Source organism: Equus asinus, chromosome 8 (genome assembly GCF_041296235.1).
Source record: "Equus asinus isolate D_3611 breed Donkey chromosome 8, EquAss-T2T_v2, whole genome shotgun sequence".
NCBI classification, from domain to species: domain Eukaryota; kingdom Metazoa; phylum Chordata; class Mammalia; order Perissodactyla; family Equidae; genus Equus; species Equus asinus.
Genome location: NC_091797.1, coordinates 35066155 through 35092285, shown reverse-complemented (window position 1 = coordinate 35092285; position 26131 = coordinate 35066155). Strand labels below are relative to the sequence as shown.

At 44.0% G+C, this 26131-nt stretch overlaps 1 protein-coding gene and 1 pseudogene across 1 annotated transcript; both read left to right on the top strand.

Annotated features, from left to right (window-relative positions):
* Positions 1-1745: 1745 nt before the first annotated feature.
* Positions 1746-2516, top strand: LOC139046061 (protein tyrosine phosphatase type IVA 1 pseudogene; annotated as a pseudogene).
* Positions 2517-21868: 19352 nt separating this feature from the next.
* On the top strand, positions 21869-25587 carry LOC106825489 (saoe class I histocompatibility antigen, A alpha chain). Its single transcript, XM_070516754.1, has 8 exons — positions 21869-22115; positions 22452-22721; positions 22959-23234; positions 23843-24118; positions 24242-24346; positions 24768-24800; positions 24948-24992; positions 25154-25587. The coding sequence occupies exons 1-8, from the start codon at positions 22043-22045 to the stop codon at positions 25156-25158; spliced, it is 1083 nt and encodes a 360-aa protein (XP_070372855.1). The 5' UTR covers positions 21869-22042; the 3' UTR covers positions 25159-25587.
* The last annotated feature ends 544 nt before the right edge of the window (positions 25588-26131 follow it).

The window sequence follows — 26131 nt, the reverse complement described above, 5'->3', positions numbered from 1 at the left end:
CACAGCTGACCCTGTACCCCTGAGATGGGCTGCCTTTCTCTTGGGCTCTCATGAGAACCTGATCATAAACGGGTTCATTACCAGGGTCAGTGGTCCCTACCACATTAGGTCCACGGTGACCATCAGTGAAAGGACAGATGTGGCAGACTCCCTGCCAGCAGATCCATGTGATTCTTAAGGATGGCAAGAGGACTGTGTTCTCCACATATCAGCTGGATCTGCCCCAGTGATTCCCAGTAGAGGCCATGGCATGTGTGTTCCAGTTCCTAAACACCATCATTCCATTTCCAGCCCACAGCCCAGCACAGCCCAGATTTCCCACTATCTAAAACAGCAGTCCTCAAACCTGAGGACACAGAAAACCTACGGTGCTTGTTGAAAACGCAGATTCCTGTCTCTACCTCCAGACAATTCGACATAGTACCCCTGGGGCAGAGCTTGAGAATTTGCTTTTTGAGATGAGCCCAGGTGTTTGGACATCACACAATAAGAATATGATGTTAGAGCATCTGAAATTATAGTGTGGAGGCAAATGATGTGAGGGTGTTGTTAAAATGCAGACGCTGATCCTGTAAGTCTGGTGGTCCTGAAGTGCATTCTCATGTTCGGGAAACATGGAACATAAGAATTGCGCTTTAGTCTAGGTTGTTTAATCTTCTCTATAAAAGGGTTCATCATGTAATGTGCCCTTCAGAATCCACTGTTCTAAAGCCCAATGACTTAACAGCCCAGGAGGTCCATTACTAAAGGCCCATGATCTACATGCTTCAGTCAATGTCACTTTGTGTGCTTTATGGCCAATCAATAGTCACCTCAACGGCACAGTCTCCAGCGTTTTGGGCTGTCAGCAGTTTACCATCCAACAGTGGATGGCTGTAGCGCTCCTTTGGATCTGCCACAGTGCAACAGATGGGCAGTTCTATCAGTGAATCCCATGGGGGAAGAAAAAAGGGCAAACAGACCTTCAGTTAGAGCTCAGAAATTAGAAGAAGGAGAAAAAAGAGCAGAAAGAAGATTTGAAGAAATCATGTTTGGAAGTTCTCCAAATTCAGTGAACAACTTTAGCATGTAGATCCAAGAAGCTCAACGTACACCAAAGGAGAGAACAACAAAGAAGGCCACGAGAAGGCTCAGCAAAGTCACACTGATGAAAATCAAAGAAAAGAAAATCTTGAAAGCATCAAGAGATAATGCATTTTACATACAGGATATGATGGTTTTAAAATGTTTACAAATTCTGTAATATCCCTTCCTTCAAAAGATAGAACTAGGGGACGCGCTCTCCGCAGAGCCGCTCGCTGCATGGCAGAGTCCGATGCCCCCGCCACCACCTGTGTCACCGCCGCCTCGGGATCGGCTGTGTGATTAGGCCACAATCTTCAATGAGTAAACGTAGCCCTTTCTGTGGTGTTCTTAGTCACACATTTATGGGGTTTCTGAAGAGCAGTGGAGATTACTGCCAGGCACAGCACGCCCTGTGTGCAGACAAGTGAACTGTGGAAATTCATTACTACTCCACCAAGAAGCCCCCGTAAGAGTGGTTAGCCTGGACACAGAAGTGTTGAATTGAAACCCGCAGAGCATTTTACACGAGTTCTGACCTGGATGGGGTAAACCTCAGTGCACTTCCTTTCTCTTGCCTCAGTATTACTGGATTGAAGAATTGCTGCTTCTTGTTAGGAGGTTCCTTTCATTTCCCATTACTCCCAGCTTCATACTCAAAGCACTGAGAATTTCAAGTGGAGTATATCGAAGTAGACTCAGTTTCTTTGCAGCATTTCTGTATTCAGTTTTTTACATTCTTTCATAACCCTATTGAGTGTTTTTAAACTACATGGCTCAAATGAACGGCCCAGCTCCTGTGGAAGTCACATACAAGAACATGAGATTTCTTCTTACACACAATCCAACCAATGCAACCTTAAACAAATTCATAGAGGAACTTAAGAAGTATGGAGTTACCACAATAGTAAGAGTATGTGAAGCAACTTATGACACTACTCTCGTGGAGAAAGAAGGCATCCATGTTCTCGATTGGCCTTTTGATGATGGTGCACCGCCATCCAACCAGATTGTTGATGACTGGTTAAGTCTTGTGAAAATTAAGTTTCATGAAGAACCTGGTTGTTGCATTGCTGTTCATTGTGTTGCAGGCCTGGGGAGAGCTCCGGTGCCTGTTGCCCTAGCATTAATTGAAGGTGGGATGAAATAGGAAGATGCAGTACAGTTCATAAGACAAAAGCGGCGTGGGGCTTTTAACAGCAAGCAACTTTTGTATTTGGAAAAGTATCGTCCTAAAATGCAGCTGTGCTTCTAAGACTCCAACGGTCATAGAAACAACTGTCACGTTCAATAAAACTAGGGTGCCGGATGCCATTGCCTTGAGAGCAGCTTGAGACAGGACCTAAGTTATCATACATGTTAGCCAACATGTTGGCTTGGTGGATAAGTCTGAGGAAGCTTCCTAGGAGTATTAAAAAGCAGTTTTACCAGGCCACAAGCTTAACAGAATTGCAGCCTCTATGTTTGCTTTACGATCAACCTATTTGGACACTTAGCAAAAGACTCTTGCTGTTCAGCATTTAAAGTGTATTTATCATTTGTACCAATTGACCTTGTCTGAAATCATGCAGTGTTGAGTTGTGTCTTCAAAATTCCCATGCCAGAATCTTATCAATATTTAAGAAATTTAGAAAGATTAGGTGCCAAAATACCCAGCACAATACTTGTAAATTTTTCATATCCTACAGAAACTAAAATCCCAGGAACTATGAACACTCTGGACCTTGTGTGGTTTATTCCTTCAGTCATTTCAAACATGAAAGTAGGGCCTGTCTGGTTATTTGCCTGCTCACTTTACGTTTACGTCTCCCACATTCATACCAGTGTACATCAGGTTTGCTCAACTTTTTTTTTTGGATTTTTACCAAGTCTTACAGTTATTATTTAATGTCTTCCTATAAATCTCATTTTGTGCTGTTATGGGAAACCTCCATTTTGAAAATCTACATTGTACAGAAGCACATGTCTTTAATGTCTCCAGACGAAAAAGCCTTACAGTTAATTTTAATGTTTGCACTTTGGTGCAACTTACAGGGAGGGCCTGAGAAGAATGGGAGGAGGCTGTAAGTATTTTAGTAAAATGTTGCCTTTGTCTCGTGCAGAACATGTAGAATATGCTCTTTAACTTAGTAATTTTTTTTAAAGTTAGAGATGCTTTGTTATTGTAGCTAAAGCAATTATTAATCATAAAATTTTGGAAATTCTTGTAATTATTTTTCATACTTATCTGAAGTTGTTTACCAACTTATTTTTGTTTGAAGTGTGATTTTTCTTTTCCTTCTCTTCCCAACCTCTCTTGCAAAAAAAACAAGTGGGTTTCTGCTAATGAATTGAGCAGATATCTAATATTTTATATGCCTTTTGAGCTGTGTAACTTAATATTTGGATACTTGATAATTTTTTATTATGTAATTGATAAAATGGTGATGTGTATTAATGTTAGTTCAACCATATATTTATACTGTCTGGGAATGTGTGCTTATAGTTCTGTGGGAGAAATAATTTGTCAGTGTTCACCAGCTTGTAAAAATCTAGTATGAGACCTTAAACATCTAAATAAATAATGAAATGCAAAAAAAAAAAAAAAGATAGAACTAATTCCTCTTCCCTTGAGTGTGGACTTGATTCAGTGATTCACTTCTAAAGAACAGAATAAGGAGGAAGTGACGTTGTGTGACTTCAGAGGTTAGCTCATAAAAGTGACTGTGCTCTCTCTTCCTCTCTTTCTCCCTCTCTCAGATCACTTGCTTGGAAGGAGCTAGGTCCTAATCAAGGAACCTCTGACATTTGCCTGACTGGATGTGAACATTGCTATGGACAAGTGACTCCTTTGTGCCTCCCTTTTCCTCCATTTTTAAATGTCTATAGTGCTTATCCGTTTATCTGTCCCATAGCTGCATATTAGGTCCGTTGTGGGAGGGAGTAGGTAACTCGTCTCTTTAGGTCACAGTCTTCAGTCCATGAGGAACTCTATGTGAAGAGCTTCACTTACAGAAATACGCTCAATGAGCCTTATCTGCACCTCGATCTAATTTAGATGGAGATTCTGGACTTTTCACTGATTCTGTAATAGGATGAGATTTTGGGGTCCTTGGACGGGAAGCATTTTATTTTGCATGTAGAAAGTGACAAAGATTCCCTCTTTGACTAAACGTTAGTTAGGCTCCTCTGAGCCCTCTTTCCAACCAGGCTTTGACTTGTGGGCTTCGATATCCATCTTTGCTTCATCCAGTTTTAGCAGAAATCCTGTCAAGTCAGTTTAGTGAGAATCTCTCACCCTAGATATCTGGTCAAATTCCTCAGCCCCCACTAGACCCCAGGTGATATAAGATCACTCTGGCCTACCTTCAGCACAAATACTGTTAGGTCAGTTTAGCAAGAATTACCCTATCCACTTAGGAGTTTTCTATCAACTAACACCCTCCTCCTTGGTCATCAATCCCCATTTTTCCTCATTGTATTTGTAGTTGAGCACAGTCTCTCTCCCCTACTGCAAAACCCCTACTGCAGTGGTCCCTCGAATAAAGTTTTCCTTACTGTTCTTAATAAGTGTCAGAATAATTTTTATTTCTTTGATAGAGGAATGTAAATAATTCCATTCCAGCCAGAAGATGGACTGTGGTCATTTTCAAAATGTCCGCAAACTCTTTAATACACAAGAGACGGTGACTAATTTCCTTCCCCATGAGTGTGAGCTGGATTTCTTGGCTCATTCATAATGAATAGAATGGAGCAGAAGTGATGATGTGCAACTTCAGAGACTGGGTCTTAAAAAGCACTGTGATTTCCTATTGGGTCTACTGTCTCTTGGGTCGCTGTTCTGAGGTAAGTCACCTGCCATGTTGTGTGGACACTCAGCTAAGGAGATATTCACATGGCAAGGACTTGAGGCTTCTGCCAACAACCCATGAATAAGATCTGAAGTGGATCCTTCCATGCTACTCATGTTTTTCAGTTCTGGCCAACATCTTGATTGCAAACTTATGAGACACCCAGAGCTAAACCCCCAAGCTAAGCCACTCCTTCTTCTCTCACCCACCAGAAACATGTAAGGTAATAAATCCTCACTGCTTTAAGCTGCTAAGTTTTGGAGTAATTTGTTACAAACAAATAGGAGAGTAACGAACAGGGAGGAAATGTCGCAGTGAGTGACTTCTCATTAGACACAAAGGACATCGGAAGAAATTGGAGCAATATATTCAAAGTCCTGATAGAAAAAAGGTTCCAAAGAAGAATTCTATATCCACTGAAACTATCCTTCAAAATAAAGGTGATTTTTTAAAATATTCATATTGTTTTTAGAATCCTATTTTAATTTTCCAATTAGGTTTTTTTGGGGGTATTATTTTTATTTTTATACTAGTTGTCTTAGGGATTACACTATACATCCTTAACTTTAGACACTCTACTTCCAATCACTAATGCACTATTTCACATAAATTTAGAAGCCTTGAGACCATTTAGCCTGTATCCCATGTCCATCTTTTTGTTATAGGTGATATATGTAATACATCTATATAGGTTACAATCCTCACAAGAAAAAGTTATAATTTTAGTTTCAAACAGTTATATGTGTAAAAGGAACCAAAAAAGGGTCAAAGGAAAAAGGAGAAATGGCCCTTTGCATTTTCCCAAATATTTTTGATGCACTTCATATTTTCTGAGAGTCTGAGCTTCCATCTGGTATCATTTGCCTTCAGTCTGAAGAACTTCCTTTGCCATTTCTTATAGTGCTGATCTGTTAAAGACAAATTCTTAATTTTTCTTATCTAAAAATATCTTTATTTTGCCTTCACTCTTGAAGGACATTTTTGCTGAATATAGAATTCTGGATGGACAGTCTTTTCTTTCATGTCATTAAAGTTGTTCCACTTTCTTCTCCCTCTCTGTTTTCTGATGAGAACTCATAAGACAGTAAAGGAGGCACGAAAGAACCAAAACCAGAAAATATCATGATAGACGTAGTATCTCTCACATCAACAACTACCATATGAACTTCATGGATCACACTCCAATGAAAAGGCAGAACTTGTCAGAATAGGTTAAGAAACAACACCCAACTATATGCTGCTTACAAGCAAGGCTCTTTCGATATAAAGACACAGGTTGATAGTAAATTGATAGAAAAGGATGCATTGTATGAATAGTAACCATAAGGAGGCTGAAGTGACAGTATTAATACCAGAAATAAGAGATTTCAAAATAGAATGCATTGCCAGAGATAAAGAGAGATACCACATAAAGACAAAATCTAATGGATTGAGAAATTTCACAATTACAGACAGAAAGGAGATCAGCAGTCGCCTAGGGCTGGGAGGAGGGAGAGAAGATCAAACACAAAGGGGTGTGAGGAAGCTTTTTAGGAAAACGGGACGGTTCTGTATGTGGGCTGTGGTAGTAGTTCTGAGAGTGTAAACAATTACTGATATTCATCCAACTGTTCATGTAAAGTTGTTTAATTTTATTTTATGTAAAGACCTTAAGAAATTTTTTAAGGTGTGGAGAAATAAGGCAAAGTAAAGAAAGTTTTGGATAAATAAAAACTGAGAGAACTCATTGCTAGCAGTCGTGCAATAAAGTAATTTTAAAGGAAATCTGCCGTGCTCAAGGAAAATGACACTAGACGATAACTCAAATATGGCTAAAAAGTCACTAGAAGAGATAAAACCATAAACAAAAAGTATTTGCTTGAAACAAAGAAAGGTAGGAAAGGAGGCACAGAAATGAATAAGAAATGAGAAAAATAAACAAATAGCAAAATGATAGACCCAAATACTACCATATTAATAATCATATTAAATATAAATTGACTAAAATTCCAATCAAAAGGTTGAGATTATCACACTGGATAAATATCAAGACAGATTATATGCTTTATATAATAGAAAAATTTTAAACACAAAGCCAAAAATAGGTTAAAAGTTAAAGGGTGAAGGAATATGCCATGTAAATAGAAAGAATAAGATAACTGTAATGTCTGTATTACTATGAAGTGAAATAGACTTTAACATAACGAGTATCTCTAGAGACAAAGAAGGACTTTTTACAATGATAATAGGTCAGGATCACAAGAGGACAGAAGTGATAAATATATGCATACCTAACTACAGAGTTCCACAGCAGATGAAGCAAAAAGTGGCAGAACTGAAAAAGAAATAGACAAATTAACAATTATATTTACAGATCAATACTCCTATCTCATTAATAGAACAAGTAAACAAAAAACAAGTAAGGATAAAGAAGACTGAAACACATCGTGAGTCAACTTGACCTAAACCACATGCATTGAGTATCACATTCAGCAAGAATAGAATAGACATTTTTTCCAAGTGTGCATGGAACATTCACAAAAATGCACCATATTCTAGCCCTTAAATAAGTCTCAATAAATTTAAAGGGATTGAAATTATATCATATATTCTCTGACCACAATGACATTAAATTAGAAAAACATGACATGAAGATATGTAGAAAATCCCCAAATATTTGGAAATTAATCAACAGATTTCAAAGCCATGGGTTACCATGCGTTAAAGAAGAAATCACAAGAGAAATTAGATTTAATTTTAATTGTGTGAAAATGTAATTTTCATTTACATTAGGATAGGGTGCTGGCCCAATGGCCTAGTGGTTAGGTTCATGCACTCCCCTTTGGCAGCCGGGGGTTCCCCAGTTCGTATCCTGGGCGCAGACCTAGCACCACGTGTCAAGCCATGCTGAGGCGGCATCCCACATGAAGGAACCAGAAGAACCTACAACGAGGATATACAACTATGTACTGGGGGGCCTTGGGGAGGAAAAAAAAAGAGGAAGATTGGCAACAGATGTCAGCTCAGGGCCAATGTTCCTCAGAAAAAAACATTTGTAGGATGCAAGAATAGCAGTGTGTAGAGAGAAATTTAGAACATGAAATGGACAATAAGAGACATTCTGAACAACTTAAGCAAATAGATTTGATAACTAATATTAAATGGACAAATTCCTTTAAAGACACAAATTACCAAACTGCATTAGGAAACCTAAACAATTGGTACGAATTAAAGAAATTAAATCCATAATTTAAAAATACTCCACAAAGAAAACTCCAGGCTCAGATGACTTCCCTGGTGAATTCCATCAAACATTTAAGTATCAACACCAGTCCCAAACAAAATCTTGGAGAAAATAAGGGAGAGAGAAACACTTTCCAAATCATTTCATGAGATTAATATTATGCTGATACCAAAACCAGACAAAGATACCAAAACTTCAGACCAAAGTCTCTCATGAATCCTAAAGGAAACATCAGCAAATTGAATCCAACACATTATCAACAAGTAAGTTTTTTGTGATTTTTTTTGAGGAAGCCTGGCCCTGAGCTAACATCTGTACCCATCTTCCTCTGCTTTATTTGTGGGACACCTGAAACAGCATGGCTTGACAAGGAGTGCACAGGTCCGTGCCCAGGATCCAAACTGGCAAACCTCAGGCCACCAAAGTGGAGCGCACAAGCTTAACCACTTTGCCACTGGACTGGCCCCGACCAAGTAAGTTTTATCTCAGGTTGCAAGTTTGGAGGAATATGTAGAATCAATCTAATGTATCATATTAATAGAACACAGAACAATAACCATAGGATCCTCTCCATGCAAAAAAAAAGCATTTAAAACAGACAGTACCTATTCATGAAAAAATCTCTCAGCAAACTAGGAATAAAAGGCCGCTTCTTAGATTTGATCAATGGCATCAATGAAAAACCTACAGCTGACATCATACTTTGTGGTGAAACTGACTACTTTCTACTTAAGACATTGAACAAGGCAAGGATGCTGGTTCTCTTCATTTCTATTACACACTCTACTGGAGATCCTAGCCAGAGCAATAATGCAAGATAAAGAAATACAAGGGATACATATTGCAAACAGAAGTAAAGTCTTAATATGCAACTGACATGATTGTGTCCACAGAAATTCCTCAGGCAAAGAAGGCTTCTAGGACTAATAGGTGAATTTAGCAAGATTGTAGGGTATAAGGACAATTGTATTCCTATGTCCAGCAATGCAAAGTTAGGAAAATGAAACATTTCAAATTGCATTTATAATAGAATCAAAACAAAATATTTAGATATCAATTTAAAGAAAGTGTGCAAGATTTGTACACTGAAATCTACATAGCAGTACTAAGAAAAAGTACATAAAAATGAAATAAATGGAGAGAAATACCATATTCAAGGATTGGAATACTCCCTATCATCAAGGTATCAGTTCTCCCCAAATTGATCTATAGATTAAATGCAACTCAATCCCAAATTCTAAATGCCAATCAAAACTCTAGCACGTTTTCTAAAAGAAATGTTGAGCTTATTATATAATTTATATGCAAATACAAGGACTCTGAATAGTCAAAATAATTTTTTTGAAAAGCAGAAGAACCTTGGAGGATGCACACGACTTGATTTCAAGGCTGACTACAGGCTCCAGTAATCAAAGTGAAGTGATGCTGGCATGAGGACGGTCTGGATCAATGGAGTAGAACTAAGAGTGAAGTAGAACCACGCATACGTGCTCAGGAAAAGCAGGAAAGGTAATTCAACGGGGAAAGGGTGGTCTTTTCCAGAAATGATGCTGGAGCAAAGTGACACACAGAAAAGAATGAACACCGTACACAAGAACTAACCTGAAATGGAGCATAGACCTAAACATAACATCTGAAATTATTAAGCTTCTAAAACAGTGCTATCCAAAAGAATAATCATTGGAACCTCAAATTTGAGCCACAGACGTAACTTAAAATTTTTGGCAGACACATGTAAAGAAGTAATGGGTGAAAATAATTTTAATATTTGATGTAACCCAGAGCAATCAAAATATAATTTCTGTACATAACCAATAAAAAGATTATTGATGAGATATGTTACATGCTTTTTCTCATACTTTACCTTTCTGGAAATTGTTCTGAGCCTCTAGGAGTTGAAAATTCTTTAATTTTATGTTCTGCCAAGAGTGACTTTACTCCAGATCCAGCTATCCTAGGATTTGCTGACCACATCAAAATCACTTACGCCTCAAACTTGGTGCAGGAGAGAGTGAGCACAGAGACAGAGCTGGGGTAGGACCCGACCTCAGCTCCCTCCCTCCTCTCACAAATTCCCTCCACCCACAGGCCCTTCATCCTCCTCCAATCTCCAGGATTCCATGAATCTCACAAATGGGGAGCAGGTCATGAGATATATAAACCCAGATCCCCACAATTCCTCTACAGGAAGTCCTTCCTGCAGTCTGCCCACTCCCATTCCTGCTGGAGCCTCAGTGCTTCCCCAGTAGAGCCCCAGGTCTGTGCAGAGGGTGATCTAGAACACGCTTCCTCCCTATAACCACAGGGCTCACTCCCTCACCCCCTCAGGACTCAGCTCAAATGTCACCTCTCAGGAAAGCTTCCCCTGAGGATAATATTTAAAATTATAACCGGTTCCCTCATCTACCCTACTCTGTTCTTTTCAGCACATAAGCTCCATGAGGGCAGGGTTTTGCCTGAGTTGGTGTGATACATCCCAGAGGACCTACAATATTGCCTGGCACAGAGCAGATGCTCAATAAGCATTTGTTCATGAATGAAGAAGTGTAGGTACGAGATCTCCTCGAAGCTGAGACAGACACAGGAGAGGTGAGTGGTTCCCTGGGAAGCAATTAGGGGAGGAGCTCCTCACTGGCTTATCCCAGGCCAGAGCCAAGCAGACAGAAGGCCACACAGAGCCCCTCCGCACTTTCCACGCTGCCAAAGCACAAGGCCCAGGACTAAGCCAGACACCAGCTGCCTCCGCAGACCCCTGCACTCCGAGGGCACCCTGGATAGCTAGCAGGATTCTTAGGTGGAGAAGTCCTCCAGGGCCCAGTCTCATCTCCAGAATCAGCTGATTCTGTGCAGCTGGAAGGCGTGGCTCAGCTGCAGCCTGTGGGACCCTGGGAGCCCTCCCCTGACCTGTGACCCCCAAACTCCTAGGTCATTGGGCAGGCCCAGAAATTAGATTTGGGTCCAGGACTCCAAGACCTTCAGTTTCAGGGGTTGGAGGTGGCAGGCAGCAAGGACTGAGGGATGCAAATAGTAGGTCAGTGTCTACTTAGGTCCACAAAGGGGAAGAAGAGGCAGGGTGCCAGGATCCTGGTCTATAGGGGCTGAAGCGTAGAGTGGGGGCACACTCCAGGCTCCAAAGGGTGGAGTGTTTAATGCCTGGGCAGGAGCTCACCCTTGGTGTCCTTGGGGATGGTATTCAGATCCGTGGTCCTGGAGGCCTGGAGAATGGGAGGAACCACTCGGGTTCTGAGGGAAATGTTGGATAGAAGCCTGGGCCGCGACACATCACTGACTTCCTTGAAGCCCACTGTAGTCTCCAGACTCCACCCTATGTCCTGCCCTCTGCCCTCTAGGAACACAGTCTCCATGGCCGCCAGCAGCTCGACGGCTCCCTGTCCCTGGCCTTGGGGCACTCTTTATGGAGCAGCAGCTCCTCTTGTCTTAGCAGATGAAGAGAAGATGTCCAGGTCACTGAGGACTCTGAAAAAATGATGGACTCGGACATGGCTGTGAAGTCATCATGCAGGGAGTGGGACACTGGAAACCCAGGAATCAGGGCCAGGGCTGTACCCTCCAGGGAGTCACAGGCCTGGCGCTTCCCTCCTCTCAGTTATTTCATTCTCTCAGTGACCCCAGCATAAGGTGGTCAGGGCTTGAGGGGAGGGGCTTGCTCTGGAAGAGAGGAAGCCCCTTAATCACCTCCCCTCTCCTCTTCTCTGCCCTTCTTGCCAAGTGTGTTTGAGTTATATCGCACCATAAGTATGGAAAAATGCCAAACCTAAGTATAGCTTACCCACCAATTATAGGGCCAATTATGGAGCCCAGTTACAACACCTGTGCAATTACCAGCAGCAGAAAATAGAGACCGCAGGGCCCCTGTGCCTCTCCCCACACAGAACCCAGTCCCCCCCACACAGGTGTCCACTAAGGTGACCTATTCCCCTGCCCCTTTCCTCTCTGGTTCCTCCCTGTCTACTCCTGTTGGCCTCCATCTTCCTAATGTCCCTCCCTTTGCTCACTTCAGGAGCCTCCCCATCTCCCTAGACCATTACCCTGGGGATCTCTTCCTCGTCCTCCCCGTCGGCCACCCCATCCTCGGGATGGAGAATCTAGAAGTGACCCCCTGGAGGAGGAGACTTCATCCCTGGAAGCAGCCACAGGAACAAGTGACAGAGACTCTGGGGTTCAAGGGCTCATCCAGGAGACTGAGGGCACCCAGTATGTTTGCAGGGTCCACCCTGGACCTGGGAACCAGCTTTTATGGCCTGGAGATCTGCTCGTCCCTGAGGCCAAAGCCCATGGTCATTCAATGGAGAGGAAAAAGTCTCTGACAGCGTGTATTTGGGGAAACGATTCGGACTCTGAACCTTACACTGGAGTAGGGGCTCCTCCTCTTGTGCACAGCCCTGTCCTGCTGCTGGGAGCCCAGGGAGACCCTCAGGAGGTCCCCAGGGAAGGGGCCAAAGGGGTCCTCTGGTCTTCTGTTCTCAGCCCTGTGGCCACACGGGGGCACCACCACCCTGCTTTCCTATTCGCACAGCCAGTGGAGAGGATGAGCTGTGGTCTGATCAGGCAGAGGTGGCTGATCTGAAGGCTGGACATCAATGGGGGATGAGGATGCCTTCTGAGCAGCCCTGGGCTCAGGCTCGAGCGTGGGACAGGGATTGGCTAAGAGGGGAGCTCTGGAGCCCTGCCCTGCGTCTAAGGCTTCCATCTTTTCTCCCACAACCCCTCTCTCCAGCCCCTTGATGACAACACTATGGAAAACTGAAAAATAGATAATTTTTTCTTCCACTCCCTATTTCTTTTCTAAGGGCTATTTTAGAAAATAAACTCTTTTATTGTAGAATACATATTGGAGATTTACAGAAAAGTTGCAAAGTTAGTACAGAGTTCCTGCATATCCCACACTCAGGTGGCCCTGTTGTTAACGTCTACATCACTATCATACATTTGTCACAGCTAATGAAGCAATATTGATACATTATCACTAAACTCCACACTTTATTTGGATTTCATTACTTTTTCTTTTTTCTGTTCCAGGATCCCATCCATGATACCACATTACGTCCCAGTCACGCCTCCTTCAGGCTCCTCTGGCTGTGACCGTTTCTCAGACTTTCCTTGTTTTTGATGATCTTGACACTGTTGAGGAGTACTGCTCATCTATACTGTAGACTGTCCCTCATATGAGTTTGGTTGACAGGGGCTGTGGATTTTGGGAACAAGCCCACAGGGGTGAAGTGCCATTCTCAACACAGCACTTCAAGGGTGTATAATACCTACTCGATTGACCACTGATGATGTTAACCTTCACCACCTGGCTGAGGTCGTGTTTCCCAGCTTTCTCCCTGTGAAGCTCCTGTTTTCTTTGTCCCTCTCCACACAGTAGTCTTGGGAAGGAAGTCACTGTGTGCAGCCCACATTTAAAGGGTGTTCTGCTATAAACATTTGCATGCAGGTTTTTAGGCAAATGTAAGTTTTCCAATGAGTTGGGTAAAAACCTAGGAGAGTGATCAGTAGCTTGTATGGTAAGTCGATGTGTAGCTTTAAAGTGTCGACGCAAATAATCTATAACCAATCTATAGACAAGAAAAATAGAGTGGTACTTACTGAGCTGAGGACTAGCCCAGAAACACTGTCTCCAGCAGGGAAGCAAGCTCCCAGGGAAGCGTGGTTTATAGCATGGTTATATCCCATTTCAGAACAAAGTAACATACAGCAAGCATGACAGGAATACAATTTATTTCCAAAGTCACAAGGAGGTGTTTTGCTGCAGTTTAGTAGGTGCACGACAGGTCAACTTGACCTTGGTTCTCTGGAAAGAAAAGCTTATCTTCAAAGAAGTTTTGGTATCGGCATCAGACAAAGGGAGACGTTACATCCCCTCTCTAAAGACTGCATTCTTTGCTTTAGGAAAATGTTTGAAACAAATGTACAATGCCTGTTTGGTGGGCCACAAGTCAGATGGCTCTAGGAAAAATAAATTTCAGCCAAATCAGATTTAAACCAGAATGACTTCCCCATATACCTCTATATGTGAAAACTTATTGTTATTATTTTCATCAGAAGAAACTGCGGAATATCTCCCATAATGGCTGTGCTGTTTTGTGTTCCTGCCCACAGTGAACAAGGATTCCTGTCGTTCCACATCCTCGTCAGCACTTGGCATCACCAGTTTTTGGATTTAGGATATGCTAATAGGTGTATAATGGTTATCACTGTTGTTTTCATTTGCATTTCCAGGTGACATATGATGTTGAGCATCTTTTCATATGCTTATTAGCCATCCATGTATCTTCTTGGGTGAGGTGTCTGTTCAGACTTTTGCTCATTTATTTATTGAGTTGTCTTCTTATTGTTGAGTTTTAAGTGTTCTATATATATTTCAAACAAGTCCCTTGTCAGATATATTATTTGCTAATATTCTCTCCCATGTGTGTCTTGAGCCCTTTTACTGACGTAGCAGTACACAGTAACGCATAGATATATTTTAATGGAAATAGAAATGAGAAATTGCTAACTTTCATGGTTTCTGGGTAGAGGACTTGGGTGACTAGGAGATGGGGAGAGATGATGTGACATATATTTGTATATATTCTTGAGTAGCATTTGAATTCTCTTGTATGTGCATGAATAATGTTTTCAAAATAAATTGCATTAAAATCGCTCACTCTTGTAAAACACTTGACAGATCACCCTCACATCATGGGTTAAGATTCTGATCCTCTACTCGAGGACCAATCAACTTTTCACTCAACTATCTTGCTTTAAAATTTCCATTTCTGAAAAAGGTGGGCTAGATTGTATGGACCAATCCTCCCCCTGAAAATGGCTAAAAATGAAATGTAAACTACAAAAACCATCTCCTTAAAAGCGTTAGAGCTGACAAGATCCCAATAAACGACCACACCCCCAAAAGAAGGGAAAGATCCTGTTTGGCCTCCACAGAGAACAGCGTCCTGAGAGATGGAGCAAAGGCTCTGTGAGCTCATTGCCCGGTCACAGAGCCCAGCACTTCCAGCTCTGAGCCCCGAGCTCTGGACTTTCCTACCCATCTGCTTCCCTTTTAAAATTTAAACAAAGCTTTTATATTCTGATTATGAGGTGTATGTATAATGTACAATATATATGTTATAATGTATATTCACTATAGAAAAATAATAAAATGTTAAAAGTAATGAAGGACAAAGTAAAAATAACTGTAATCTTCACAGTTGGAGATATTTTGTTGCAGTTTCTCCTGGCCTATTATATATCCTCCTGCTGCTGCCCCAGGGCTGGAACTCTCTCTCTAAATTGATGAGCACAGAGCTCAGTGGGCCCCAGCCCTGCTCTCTCCAGATGCCATTCCCTGAGGCAGTTCACTCTCACACCTGCTGAGGGGGCTGTTTCTCACTTTCTCCTCCCTCCTCAATACCCCTCTCCCTCCCAACTGCCCACTCTAAAGTGATGAGTTTATTTCCTTTTTCACTCAAAGAAAGATTAAGTGAGAACTGCACCATCATCCCCACACACTCCTACATCTGTACCTGTATCCTCTGCCTTCACAGCAGTGATGATGGATGGTCCTGCTCCTAAGGCCACCTCTCAGTCTGGGCACAGGATCAGGTCCCTTCCCTCCCCTGCATCATCAGCTTCCCACTCTCTACTGGCTCATTCATTCCTGGATACAAACATGCTGTAATATCTTCCATTTTTTAAAAAAGGAAAGAAACTAATTAAATCAAAACAAAATCCTTTCATAAAAATCCACCACTCAATTCAATGTCTCCTTCCAACCTGCTCTATTTCTGTGACGCTGCTCACAGAATAATTCCTCAGTCCATTCTCTCACCCACCATGTTGTCTTTTTATTTTTACCAAATATCCATTTGCACCTAGTTTAAAAGGTCAAACACTTCTACAAGGCTTGTTACAAAGACAGATGCCCCATCCCATTTCCTGAATCTCAGAGACAACTTGTTTCAGTTCTTTTAACTGATTCTCTAATTGTTACTTCTTTGCCTCTAAAGAGAATGCTTCTAATGCTCCTTCTTTGTTATTCAGTTTTATGCATCGTCTTTGGTGAGTTGGCTCTTCTTTCACACTCTCCCATCCTCCCAATATAATTACTGTACAACTGATTAGCTCAATGTGCAGTGTCTGCATTATTAAGACCAGTAAACATTAGTCACAACTGAGCATTTAGGAAACTATGATATCTTTCCCTTTCTTGAATCAACTTTTCATGTTCCTTGGAGTTAGTAAATAGCTTGTTCCTTCATTTGCTTAGCTTCTGTTGTATTCATTATTAAATCATTCCACTACTCTCCCCAGAGTCTAAATGTTCACAAATATATTTGAGCACATTAGGCATTCTACCAACTTCATCTTTGTGGAAACACCTGTCTCACAGCCCTCAGTCTTGCCACACGTGGACAGGTTCCCTGCACTCCTGGGGCAGGGCTGACATCCCGGATCTCCTTCACCTCACCCTGGGAGCCCTTTGTCTTCTTTGTTCTAGCTCCCCTGTTGCGTGGATCCCATTTTTTCCATTTTTTGGTTTTCTCCATTACTGTTTCTCACTTTGCCTGGCAGTAACCTGAGGAAGGGAACATGGAAAGTAAAACATTGAAACCCTAAACATCTGAAATGTCTTTAGGTTGCCCCAGCCCTTACTCACATCTTGACTTGATAAGAACTCCGTGTTGGAATACATTTCCTTGGAATTTGGAAGGCATTGCTAAAATGTCTTCTAGACTCCGGGCCTGTGTTTGTTGCCTCTTGAAGTTTTCAAGGTCTCTTCTTTTCTATCCTCTTTCTGAAATTTCGTTGTGATTGTCATGGTGTGGGTCTGTTTTCATCTACTGTAATAAGAACTTGGTTAGGCCATTCAAAATGTAAACTTTATCTGTAAACTCTGAGAAATTTTGTTGAAATTTTTGTTATCATTTCCTACTGTATTCTTTTTGAAACTGATCTTATTAATGTGTTGGAATGCCTGATGGATAGACTAATATTCTCATAGGTCTTCTCCCCTGCTTGCCGTGACTTTTCCATCTGAACTATCTAGTGGGAGTATGACTTTATTCTTCCAGTTCATCTACTTAATTATTCATTTCTATGGTCACATTTTTTATTTCAAGTGCTTTTTCTTGTTCTATGATTGTAAATAATTGTATATAGCTCTGTTCCTGTTATATATGTCATATATCTCTTACATCTTCGATATATATTATTGATGATAGTGGTAGGGGACCTGTTAGGTCTCCTGGTTATTTGCTTTCATGATGTCGTGAACTCTTTTCCTCATAGCTCTTAGCTCAGGAGTGATTTCATTCATCTGTGTCATTTCTGCTAAATGTCCACCTTCTCAAAACAATGCAAGCTCCATATCACCAGGGTCTTATTTTGCTCTTCACTGTATCTCCAGAGTCTAGGAGATTTTGATGCACTGGACACCTCAAAACATATGCTGGATGATGGACTTTACTGTTTGGACAGTTAATTCACACTGTTCCTTGAGGTCCTCCTGAGCTCGGAGTCTAGTGTCCTCCTGTCATAAAACGTTCTGGAACATTGAAACAGTTTATTTGCATGGGGTGCAGAGTCATCCTGCCACCAACAGTGGACAGAGAATCAATGAAAGACAAGCCAACAAAGCTCTGAGAGAAAACTCCCTGGGTCCAACCCTGGCTCCTAAACCTCTCTGAGTCTCCGTTTCCCTGTCTGTACAAAAGGATCACATGTTGGTGCCTCATGGGTTTGCTTTGAGGATTAAATCTGACCCTCAATGTAAATCATGGCATCATTGCTTGAGACATATGACGTGTTCCACTATTCATAGCTACCATCTTTATACAGATTAAAGCATTTAGATAAATTCCATTCTTTTGCTTATATAAACCACAATTTAAGAAACATCCTTGAACACATATTTTTGAGAACACGTTTGATTATTCCTCAGCATAAATTCCTAAAGAGAAATTTCTGCATCAAAACTTAAGTCAATTTAAATTGTTGAGATATTTTTCAAAAGTGCCTTTAGACATTTTGTACCAGTTTTCAACCCCATCAATCTTTAGGACAGTGTACTTTCCATGCCCTCTGGTAAATACTCTCATCACTTGCTTGCATCTTTGCCAAGCTGATAGATTTTAATTTTTATTCCCATTTCTTATTCCACATTCTCACTTTGTTTACATTTATTTATTACTACCATATTTGTTTCACATTTGCATTGCTTTTTTTCCATTTTGTTTTCAATATTCTTTAATTATTATTTATTGGGAGGGCTTATCTTAAAATATTGAATTTAGAAATAAGGGAAAGTAGCCCCAACATTGGGAACTGGTCTAACACTTACCACTAGTTCTCAGTGTTGTCAGAAGCTGGCCTGGTGCTCACCACCTGAAATGTTATTCTCCTGTTGGAGATGGACATAACTCATCTCACAGAACATCAACATCAGACAAGGACACACTGAGAACATGACAAAGTGAGACAAAACGAGACCACTACAGCACTTTGTCTCAGCACAGACAAAAACAAGATACTGTGCAACTCACAAAATACCAAACATCTTCCTGTGCTGGCTCATATGAGCGACTGCTGCTTCTTTCCTTATCCTTGCTCGAGTTGGCCCTGTCTACAGACAAGATTTATTGAGATGCCCACTCATAGAATTGCCCCCACTTCCTGACAACATGCAATCTAGAGTGAGCCCCTGCTTCCATAGATCCTCCCCAAATCACCAGACCAAAGCCCAAATCCTATGAATGTTCTAACACCTTCACACTAAGAGGCACTGTGGTCCCCAATGGTGTGTGTTCTCCCACAAGGTAACAAGTAATACATCCAACTTCTTGGCCCACAGATGTGCTCCTGGTGGCCTTTGGCTGAAGAACATTGAGGCACGTCATTACCCTTTTTCTGTCAAAATTGTTTATGCGTCTTTGAACTTGATTATGGGCAAGTGTTTGTATCATTGTGAGTGTGCGGTTGACACAGACACGTTTTATGTATTTCTTTATGGTTTTTCAACTTTGGGTCATGCTTACAGAATTCTTCATTCCACAACTGTAAACATTTCATGGATATTTTCATCTAGGAGAGGGGTGCAAGGGTGAAGGGAAACAGAGAAAATTGTTGGAATTATGGGGGCAGTATGGGAAGGAGCAGTAAGTGAAGCATTCTAAGGCGGTGGAATCCTCAGGCTGACATCTTCTGCTCTGTAATTTTACAAGCAGGTGCAGGGCCTCAAAGTATTTGATGTACGTTGGGTCCAATAAATGCTTTCTCTTGGGCTAAGTGAAGATTTAACCTCTCTGCTTATGTTTGCCAGGTTAGATAACACCACCAAGAGTCCCAGTGTAACACACGCAAGGACTAGCTCCAGGGATGGGCATTTTTGAATGCTTATGACCTTAAGGTGATGAATTATGTATCGGCTAATGTCTGTACACTCTAGTTGTGAAAATACATATTAATTAAACTTCTTGGGTATGTTATATTTTAAGGATATGTCTAAGATCCACATAGACAAACCCATGATCCCCACATGAAGATAATTTTAATATACAGCAACCTATGAGTCACACAGTATCTTTTCTGGAGGACACTGAAAACTAAGAACATTCTAGATATGCACTGTCCAATATGGTAGCTACCAGCCACATATGGTTATTTAAATTGAAAGTAAATAACATGAAAAATTCAACTGCTCAGCACAGTAGCCACATTTCAAGTGCTCAATAGCTACACATAGCTACTGGCTCCCATATTGGACAGTGCAGACACAGAACAATTCCTTCATCACAGGGTGTTCTATTGGACATGCTGCTCAGCATACTTTGTGGGCCTCAAATCAGATGCATCAGACCCATGTAAAATGAAAGACCCAATATTATTTCACTTAGAGATACGTCAGATTTCTGTCTGAGACAAAAATGCATATCCAGCTGGTGTATAACAAAACCAACATAGGTCATCAGTGGGTCTGGTGCCTCAGGCACAAACTGTTCCCAGTTCCAAAGAGAAAACCTTTCCCTTCACCTCCCATCCCAGACTGAGGACATTCTCTGGCATCAAATTTCCAGCAAGTGAGTTGTCTTCTAGAGGAGACCAGGGGCAACACTGTAAGTTAAGTTTTGGGAAGCAGGGAGTCCAAACTCATGGAGAGGAATTCTGGGAAATGAAGAGGAGGCAAAGGGGGGGACCCGCTGGGAGACTCTCCCCGGTTCATTGAGAACAGCGATTCTCAAAGTGTGGTCTATGGAATCCTTGAAGTCACTGAGATCCTTTCACGGATCCATGAGGTAAAACTCTTTTCATAACATTACTAGACATCATTCGCCTTTTCAGTATGTTGACATTTGCACTGAGGTAAAAATTAGTGAGAATGGAGGCCGTGGTACCAAACTGCAATGGGAGTTATCTTCACCACGACTTACTTGCAGAAAAAAAATACCACTTTCACTTTAAAATGTCCTGAAGCATTAAAAATTATTATCTTTACCAAGTCATTATCCTTAAATCCACATTTTAAAAATATCTTACATGATGACGTGGGAAGTACACATAAAGCCCGTCTGCTACTTTCCCCCGTACTATGTCCCTAGGAGAATAATCTGTGTGAGCTGGGCTAGCCTCTTTTTCATGGAACACCACTTTTACTTGAAAGAATGAATGACAGGAACTAGGATTATTAGATGTGGTTAATTGGGATGCACTGTCTCAAAATGAACATGAGCTTCTCCCTTCAAGAAAATCCACTGACAGGTAACAACTGACAGGACTTACTGCCTTGATCAAAAGGAAGCTCTCAAGAGAAAATGAGAATTTTGGAAAACTTGTGTCCACCATGTAAGCCTGGCAGCTTCCCCGTTCTGACAGACTTTCCTGTTCAGATCTGTGGTCACATCAACAAACGTGATATTTTGATAGTTTGTAGTTAAATGCATCAACACAGGAAGATCCACATAACTTAGTGAAACAGTGCATTACTTTTAAAATCATACATTAGTACAAGAGCCATTCAATATGTAAAATAGGCCTGTGGATTTTAATGTAACAGAATAGGAAATATTCAATGGTACTGTTTCAGGTTCCACCTTGCAAATAACCTGTGAGAAACTGCCACTTGTGTAGTTTCATTTTAGTATCAAAGTTGAATATCCACAATTATCTGGAAAGCTTATTAGAAATACTACTCCTACATATTTGTCTGAGGCGGTATTTTTTTCATATACTTCAACCAAAATAACAGATGAAATGAAGAGCAAATGTGAAGAGCCAGTGGTCTTCTAATCCCAGACAAGAAAGACACTTGCAAAAACATGAAGTGTAAAAAGACCCACTCTTCTCCTACCTTATTGTGGGAAATTGTTATTTTTCAGAAAAACATTTCTTTTAACTAGCAGTGGGTTATAAATATCATTCTAAATAAATTAATTAAAATATTTAAAAACTTTTGTTCCTAGTAAGGTAAATATTGATAGATATAACCAACATAAACAAATTACCCTCGGGGCCCTCGCTAATTTGAAGACTGTATGGATATCCTGAAACCAAAATGCTTGACAATCGCTGACTCAAACAGCCCCCGGGCCAGGACTCAGGGAGACGGTGTGACAAAGAGCTCTCGGTGCAGGAGGAGAGGGGTCAGGGCAAAGTCCCAGGTCCCCGGACGTGGCTCTCAGGGTCTCAGCCCGAGGGCGGAGTCTGGGGCGGGGAAGCTCAGTGTTGGGGAGTCCCCGTCTCCCTCAGTTTCACTTCTCCCTCTCACAACCTGTGTCAGCTCCTCCTGCCTGGAGACTCACGACGCGGCCCCAGTTCTCACTCCCATTGGGTGTGCGGTTTCTAGAGAAGCCAATCAGCATCTCCGCTGTTCCGGGTTATAAAGTCTGCACTGAGCACCCGGGTCTCAGATTCTCCCCAGATCGTGAGGATGCGTGTCATGATGCCTCCAACCTTCCTCCTGCTGCTCTCGGGGGCCCTGACCCTCACCGAGACCTGGGCGGGTGAGTGCGGGGTCGGGAGGAAACGACCTCTGCCGGGGGCGGAGCGAGGGGACCGCGCCGCGGGGCCGCAGGACCCCCGGAGAAGGCGCGGACTCAGCCCCAGACCCGCTCAGCGCGCCCCACCTCGGCCCCGCCGCGTCCTGATCCGGCTCCTTCCCTCCCCAGTCTCCCGCCCTCTCCTCTCACCCACTGGGGTCTCCCGCGCTTCTCCGTCCGCCGCCCCTTTTCCGTCTCACGACCCCATAGCCCCCTCCCCCTCCCGGCCCCATCACCCTCGGACCCGGGACCCGCGCCGGGAGGAGGTTCGGCCGCCTCTCAGCCCCTCCCCGCCCCCAGGCTCCCACTCCATGAGGTATTTCCTCACCGCCGTGTCCCGGCCCGGCCGCGGGGAGCCCCGCTTCATCGCCGTCGGCTACGTGGACGACACGCAGTTCGTGCGGTTCGACAGCGACGCCGCGAGTCCGAGGATGGAGCCGCGGGCGCCGTGGATGGAGCAGGAGGGGCCGGAGTATTGGGAGCGGGAGACGCGGACCGCCAAGGGCAACGCACAGACTTTCCGAGTGGACCTGAACACCCTGCGCGGCTACTACAACCAGAGCGAGGCCGGTGAGCGACGCGGGCCCGGGGCCAGGTCGCGACCCCCATCCCCACGGACGGGCCGGGGTCTCCCCGAGTCTCCGGGTCCGAGATTCACCCCGAGGCTGCGGGACCCGCCCGACCCCCGACCCGGGAAGAGCCGGCGGGGACTTATCCGCGGTTTCATTTTCAGTTTAGGTTTAATCCCTGCGGGGCGGGGGCGGGGGCGGGGCCGAGTGGGCGGGGCTGACCTCGGGGCGGGGTCAGGGTCTCACACCTACCAGTTGATGTACGGCTGCGACTTGAGGCCAGACGGGCGCCACCTCCGCGGGTACAGTCAGTTCGCCTACGACGGCGCCGATTACATCGCCCTGAACGAGGACCTGCGCTCCTGGACCGCGGCGGACACGGCGGCTCAGATCACCCGGCGCAAGTGGGAGGCGGCCGGTGCGGCGGAGGACTTCAGGAACTACCTGGAGGGCACGTGCGTGGAGTGGCTCCTCAGATACCTGGAGAACGGGAAGGAGACGCTGCAGCGCGCGGGTACGAGGGGCCGCGGGGCCTCCCGATCTCCCCTCGGGCCGGGCTGGCTTCCCACAGAGAGGGCGGAAAGGGGGTAAGTGTCAGAATTCCCTCCCTCAGAAAAGAAAGGAACCCACCCAGGTTTTCATATTCTGTGATGACTAGACCAGAGGGCCCGCCCTTCTCTAAAGGACAGTGAAGGAATTCGGTTTCTTCAGGAATAGGAGGGGAGACCATCCCTGAAATGCCGTCCTTGGTTCCCTTTGACCCTGGCAGCCATCTTGTGACCCATGACTTTCTCAACGCCTTGTTCTCGACCTTAGAACATCTTTGCAGGCCTGACTCCAGCTTTTGTGAATCATTCACCCTCCACTCAGATCAGAACCAGAAGTTTGTGTTCTCCTGTTTAGAAACCTGAAGGCTCGTACTCTGGGCTCTCACCGTGATTCTAGAACTTTCCAAGGAATCTGAGCTTATCCTGGATCCGCAAGTCCAGGCTGATGTCTGGGTTCTGTGCTTCCTCCTTCCAAACCAATTGTCCTGTCCCTTCTCAGAATGGTCACATGAGTGCTGCTTCAGTGGCCCATGGAGGTAACTGAAAGTGTGAATTTTCTGACCCTTCTCCTCAGATGCCCCAAAGACACATGTGACCCACCACCCCATCTCTGACCATGAGGTCACCCTGAGGTGCTGGGCCCTGGGCTTCTACCCTGAGGAGATCAGCCTGTCCTGGCAGCGTGACGGGGAGGACGTGACCCAGGACACGGAGCTTGTGGAGACCAGGCCTGCAGGGGACGGGACCTTCCAGAAGTGGGCGGCTGTGGTGGTGCCTTCTGGAGAGGAGCAGAGATACACGTGCCATGTGCAGCACGAGGGGCTGCCTGAGCCCGTCACCCTGAGATGGGGTAAGGAGGGAGCCGTGGGCTCAGAGCCTCTTCTCAGGGAAATCAGGAGCCCTTCTGGAACCTTCAGCAGGGTCAGGGCTGAGGCCTGGGGGTCAGGGCCCTCACCTTCCCTTCCCTCCCCAGAGCCGCCTCCTCAGTCCACCATCCTCATCGTGGTCGTCATTGCTGTCCTGGGTCTCCTTGGAGCTGTGGGGGCTGGAGCTGTGATCTGGAGGAAGAAGCGTTCAGGTAAGGAAGGGGGTTTGGGATCTGAGTTTTCTTGTGCCCCTGAGGCATTTCAAGAACCAAGCAGAACTTGCCCTGCCCCGTTAATGAGACGTACCATCCACACTCATGCACTTTCCATTTTGGAGCTGATTGCTAACACTGTTTTGTAAAGTGCTTATGAAAGTGAAAGAGATTTTTTCACCTTGCTAATTCTGGTGCTGGGGACCTGATTCCCAGCAGTTGAAGGTCAGAGGGCAGGGTCCCTGCTGAGGACAGACCTCCAGGAGAGCAGTTGGTCCAGTCCTCACACATCTCTTTTCTCATGTTTCTCAATCCTTCCCTGGGTCTTCAGTCATGCTTCTGGAAACTTCCTTGTGGTCCAGGACTAGGGGGTTCCTCTAGGATCTCATGGCCCAGCCTTCTTCCTGTTTTCTTCCCACAGGTGAAAAAAGAGGGATTTACGTGCAGGCTGCAAGTAAGTTTGAGTGGGGGATTGATCCCTGAGACCCTTGAAATAGTGTAGACAGGAGCCCTGGGAGGGGGGAGCTCACTCACCCTGTAGTTCCTCCTTTAGTCTCATCTCGTGTGGGCTCTGACCACTTCCTGTTTTGTTCTACCCCAGACAGTGACAGTGCCCAGGGATCTGATGCGTCTCTCCCACAGAAAGGTGAGACTTGGACGGCCTGGGTGGGGAGGGGCTTTGGGGCAGAGGGGACACAACTGGTTTATGGGGATTCTTTGGTGTATTTTGAGCATGCAGAGGGCTGTTGCGAATGTCAACACTTATGTGACTGACATGAATTTGTTCATGATTATTTTCTTTTACAGTGTGAGACAGTGGCCCTGTGGGAGACCAAGTGATGCAAGATTTGTTCACGCTCCTACTTTGTGACTTCAGATCCCCTCTCTTCTCTTTCTGCAGCTGGCATCTGAATGTGTCTGTGTTCGTATTAGCATAATGAGAGGAGGTGGGGAAATTGACCCACCCCTGCCTTCCACGACCCCCTCCCCACACTGACCTTTGTGCTTTCCCTGATGAAATTTCCTGTTGCAGCAGAGGTGGGGCTGGGCCAGCTCCCTCCCTGTCTTAACTTCCTGTTGCACTCACTAGTGATCATTTGCTTCCTTGCTGAAAATATGGATCCAGATATGAATTTTTTTCTAATTCTTGTTCTAAGGGATTGATGTGTTAATTAAAGAAGAAGATTCCTAAAGTTTGAGAGTGGAAATAAATGGAAGCACTGAGAACTTTCCAGAAGTCATGTTTGCTGTGCGGAGTCTGTGTGTGGATGGGGCCTGTGTGCAGTCGGTGTTCAGTACATCGTGTGCTGTGATGTTGTCATTCCTTGGCTGGCGCATCTCTCTGATCCTTTGTCCTGGTTCCATCTATAGAACCTCGTTCCATCAGTACCTCTGATCACAGGGATGAGGACATCACCTGGGTGTTGTCGTGTCTTCAGGACCGTGGGCAGAGAGGGCTTCCTGTGGCCAGGTCAGCCAAGGCTCCGTCCAGGGTCCGGCCCTCAGCCCCTGCCTTTTGTGTGTTTAGACTTTGTTTCTTTGGATTATACCCGTTCTTTTTCATGTTTTGAGTTCAGGTTTCATTGTCCTCTGGGTGTCCCTGTCTCTGACAGCAGCGGGAGTCGTTTGGCCTGTCATTGTCCCCATGAGGCCCAGGGTGGCCCGTGCACACAGGAGACTCTGGTATGGAGAGACCAATTTGTGGACTCATTCTCTTCTTGCCTTCTCTCTAGAGCTGTTTCCTGGATTGTTCTTTCCATCTTTCCACCCTTCTACAGAACCAGA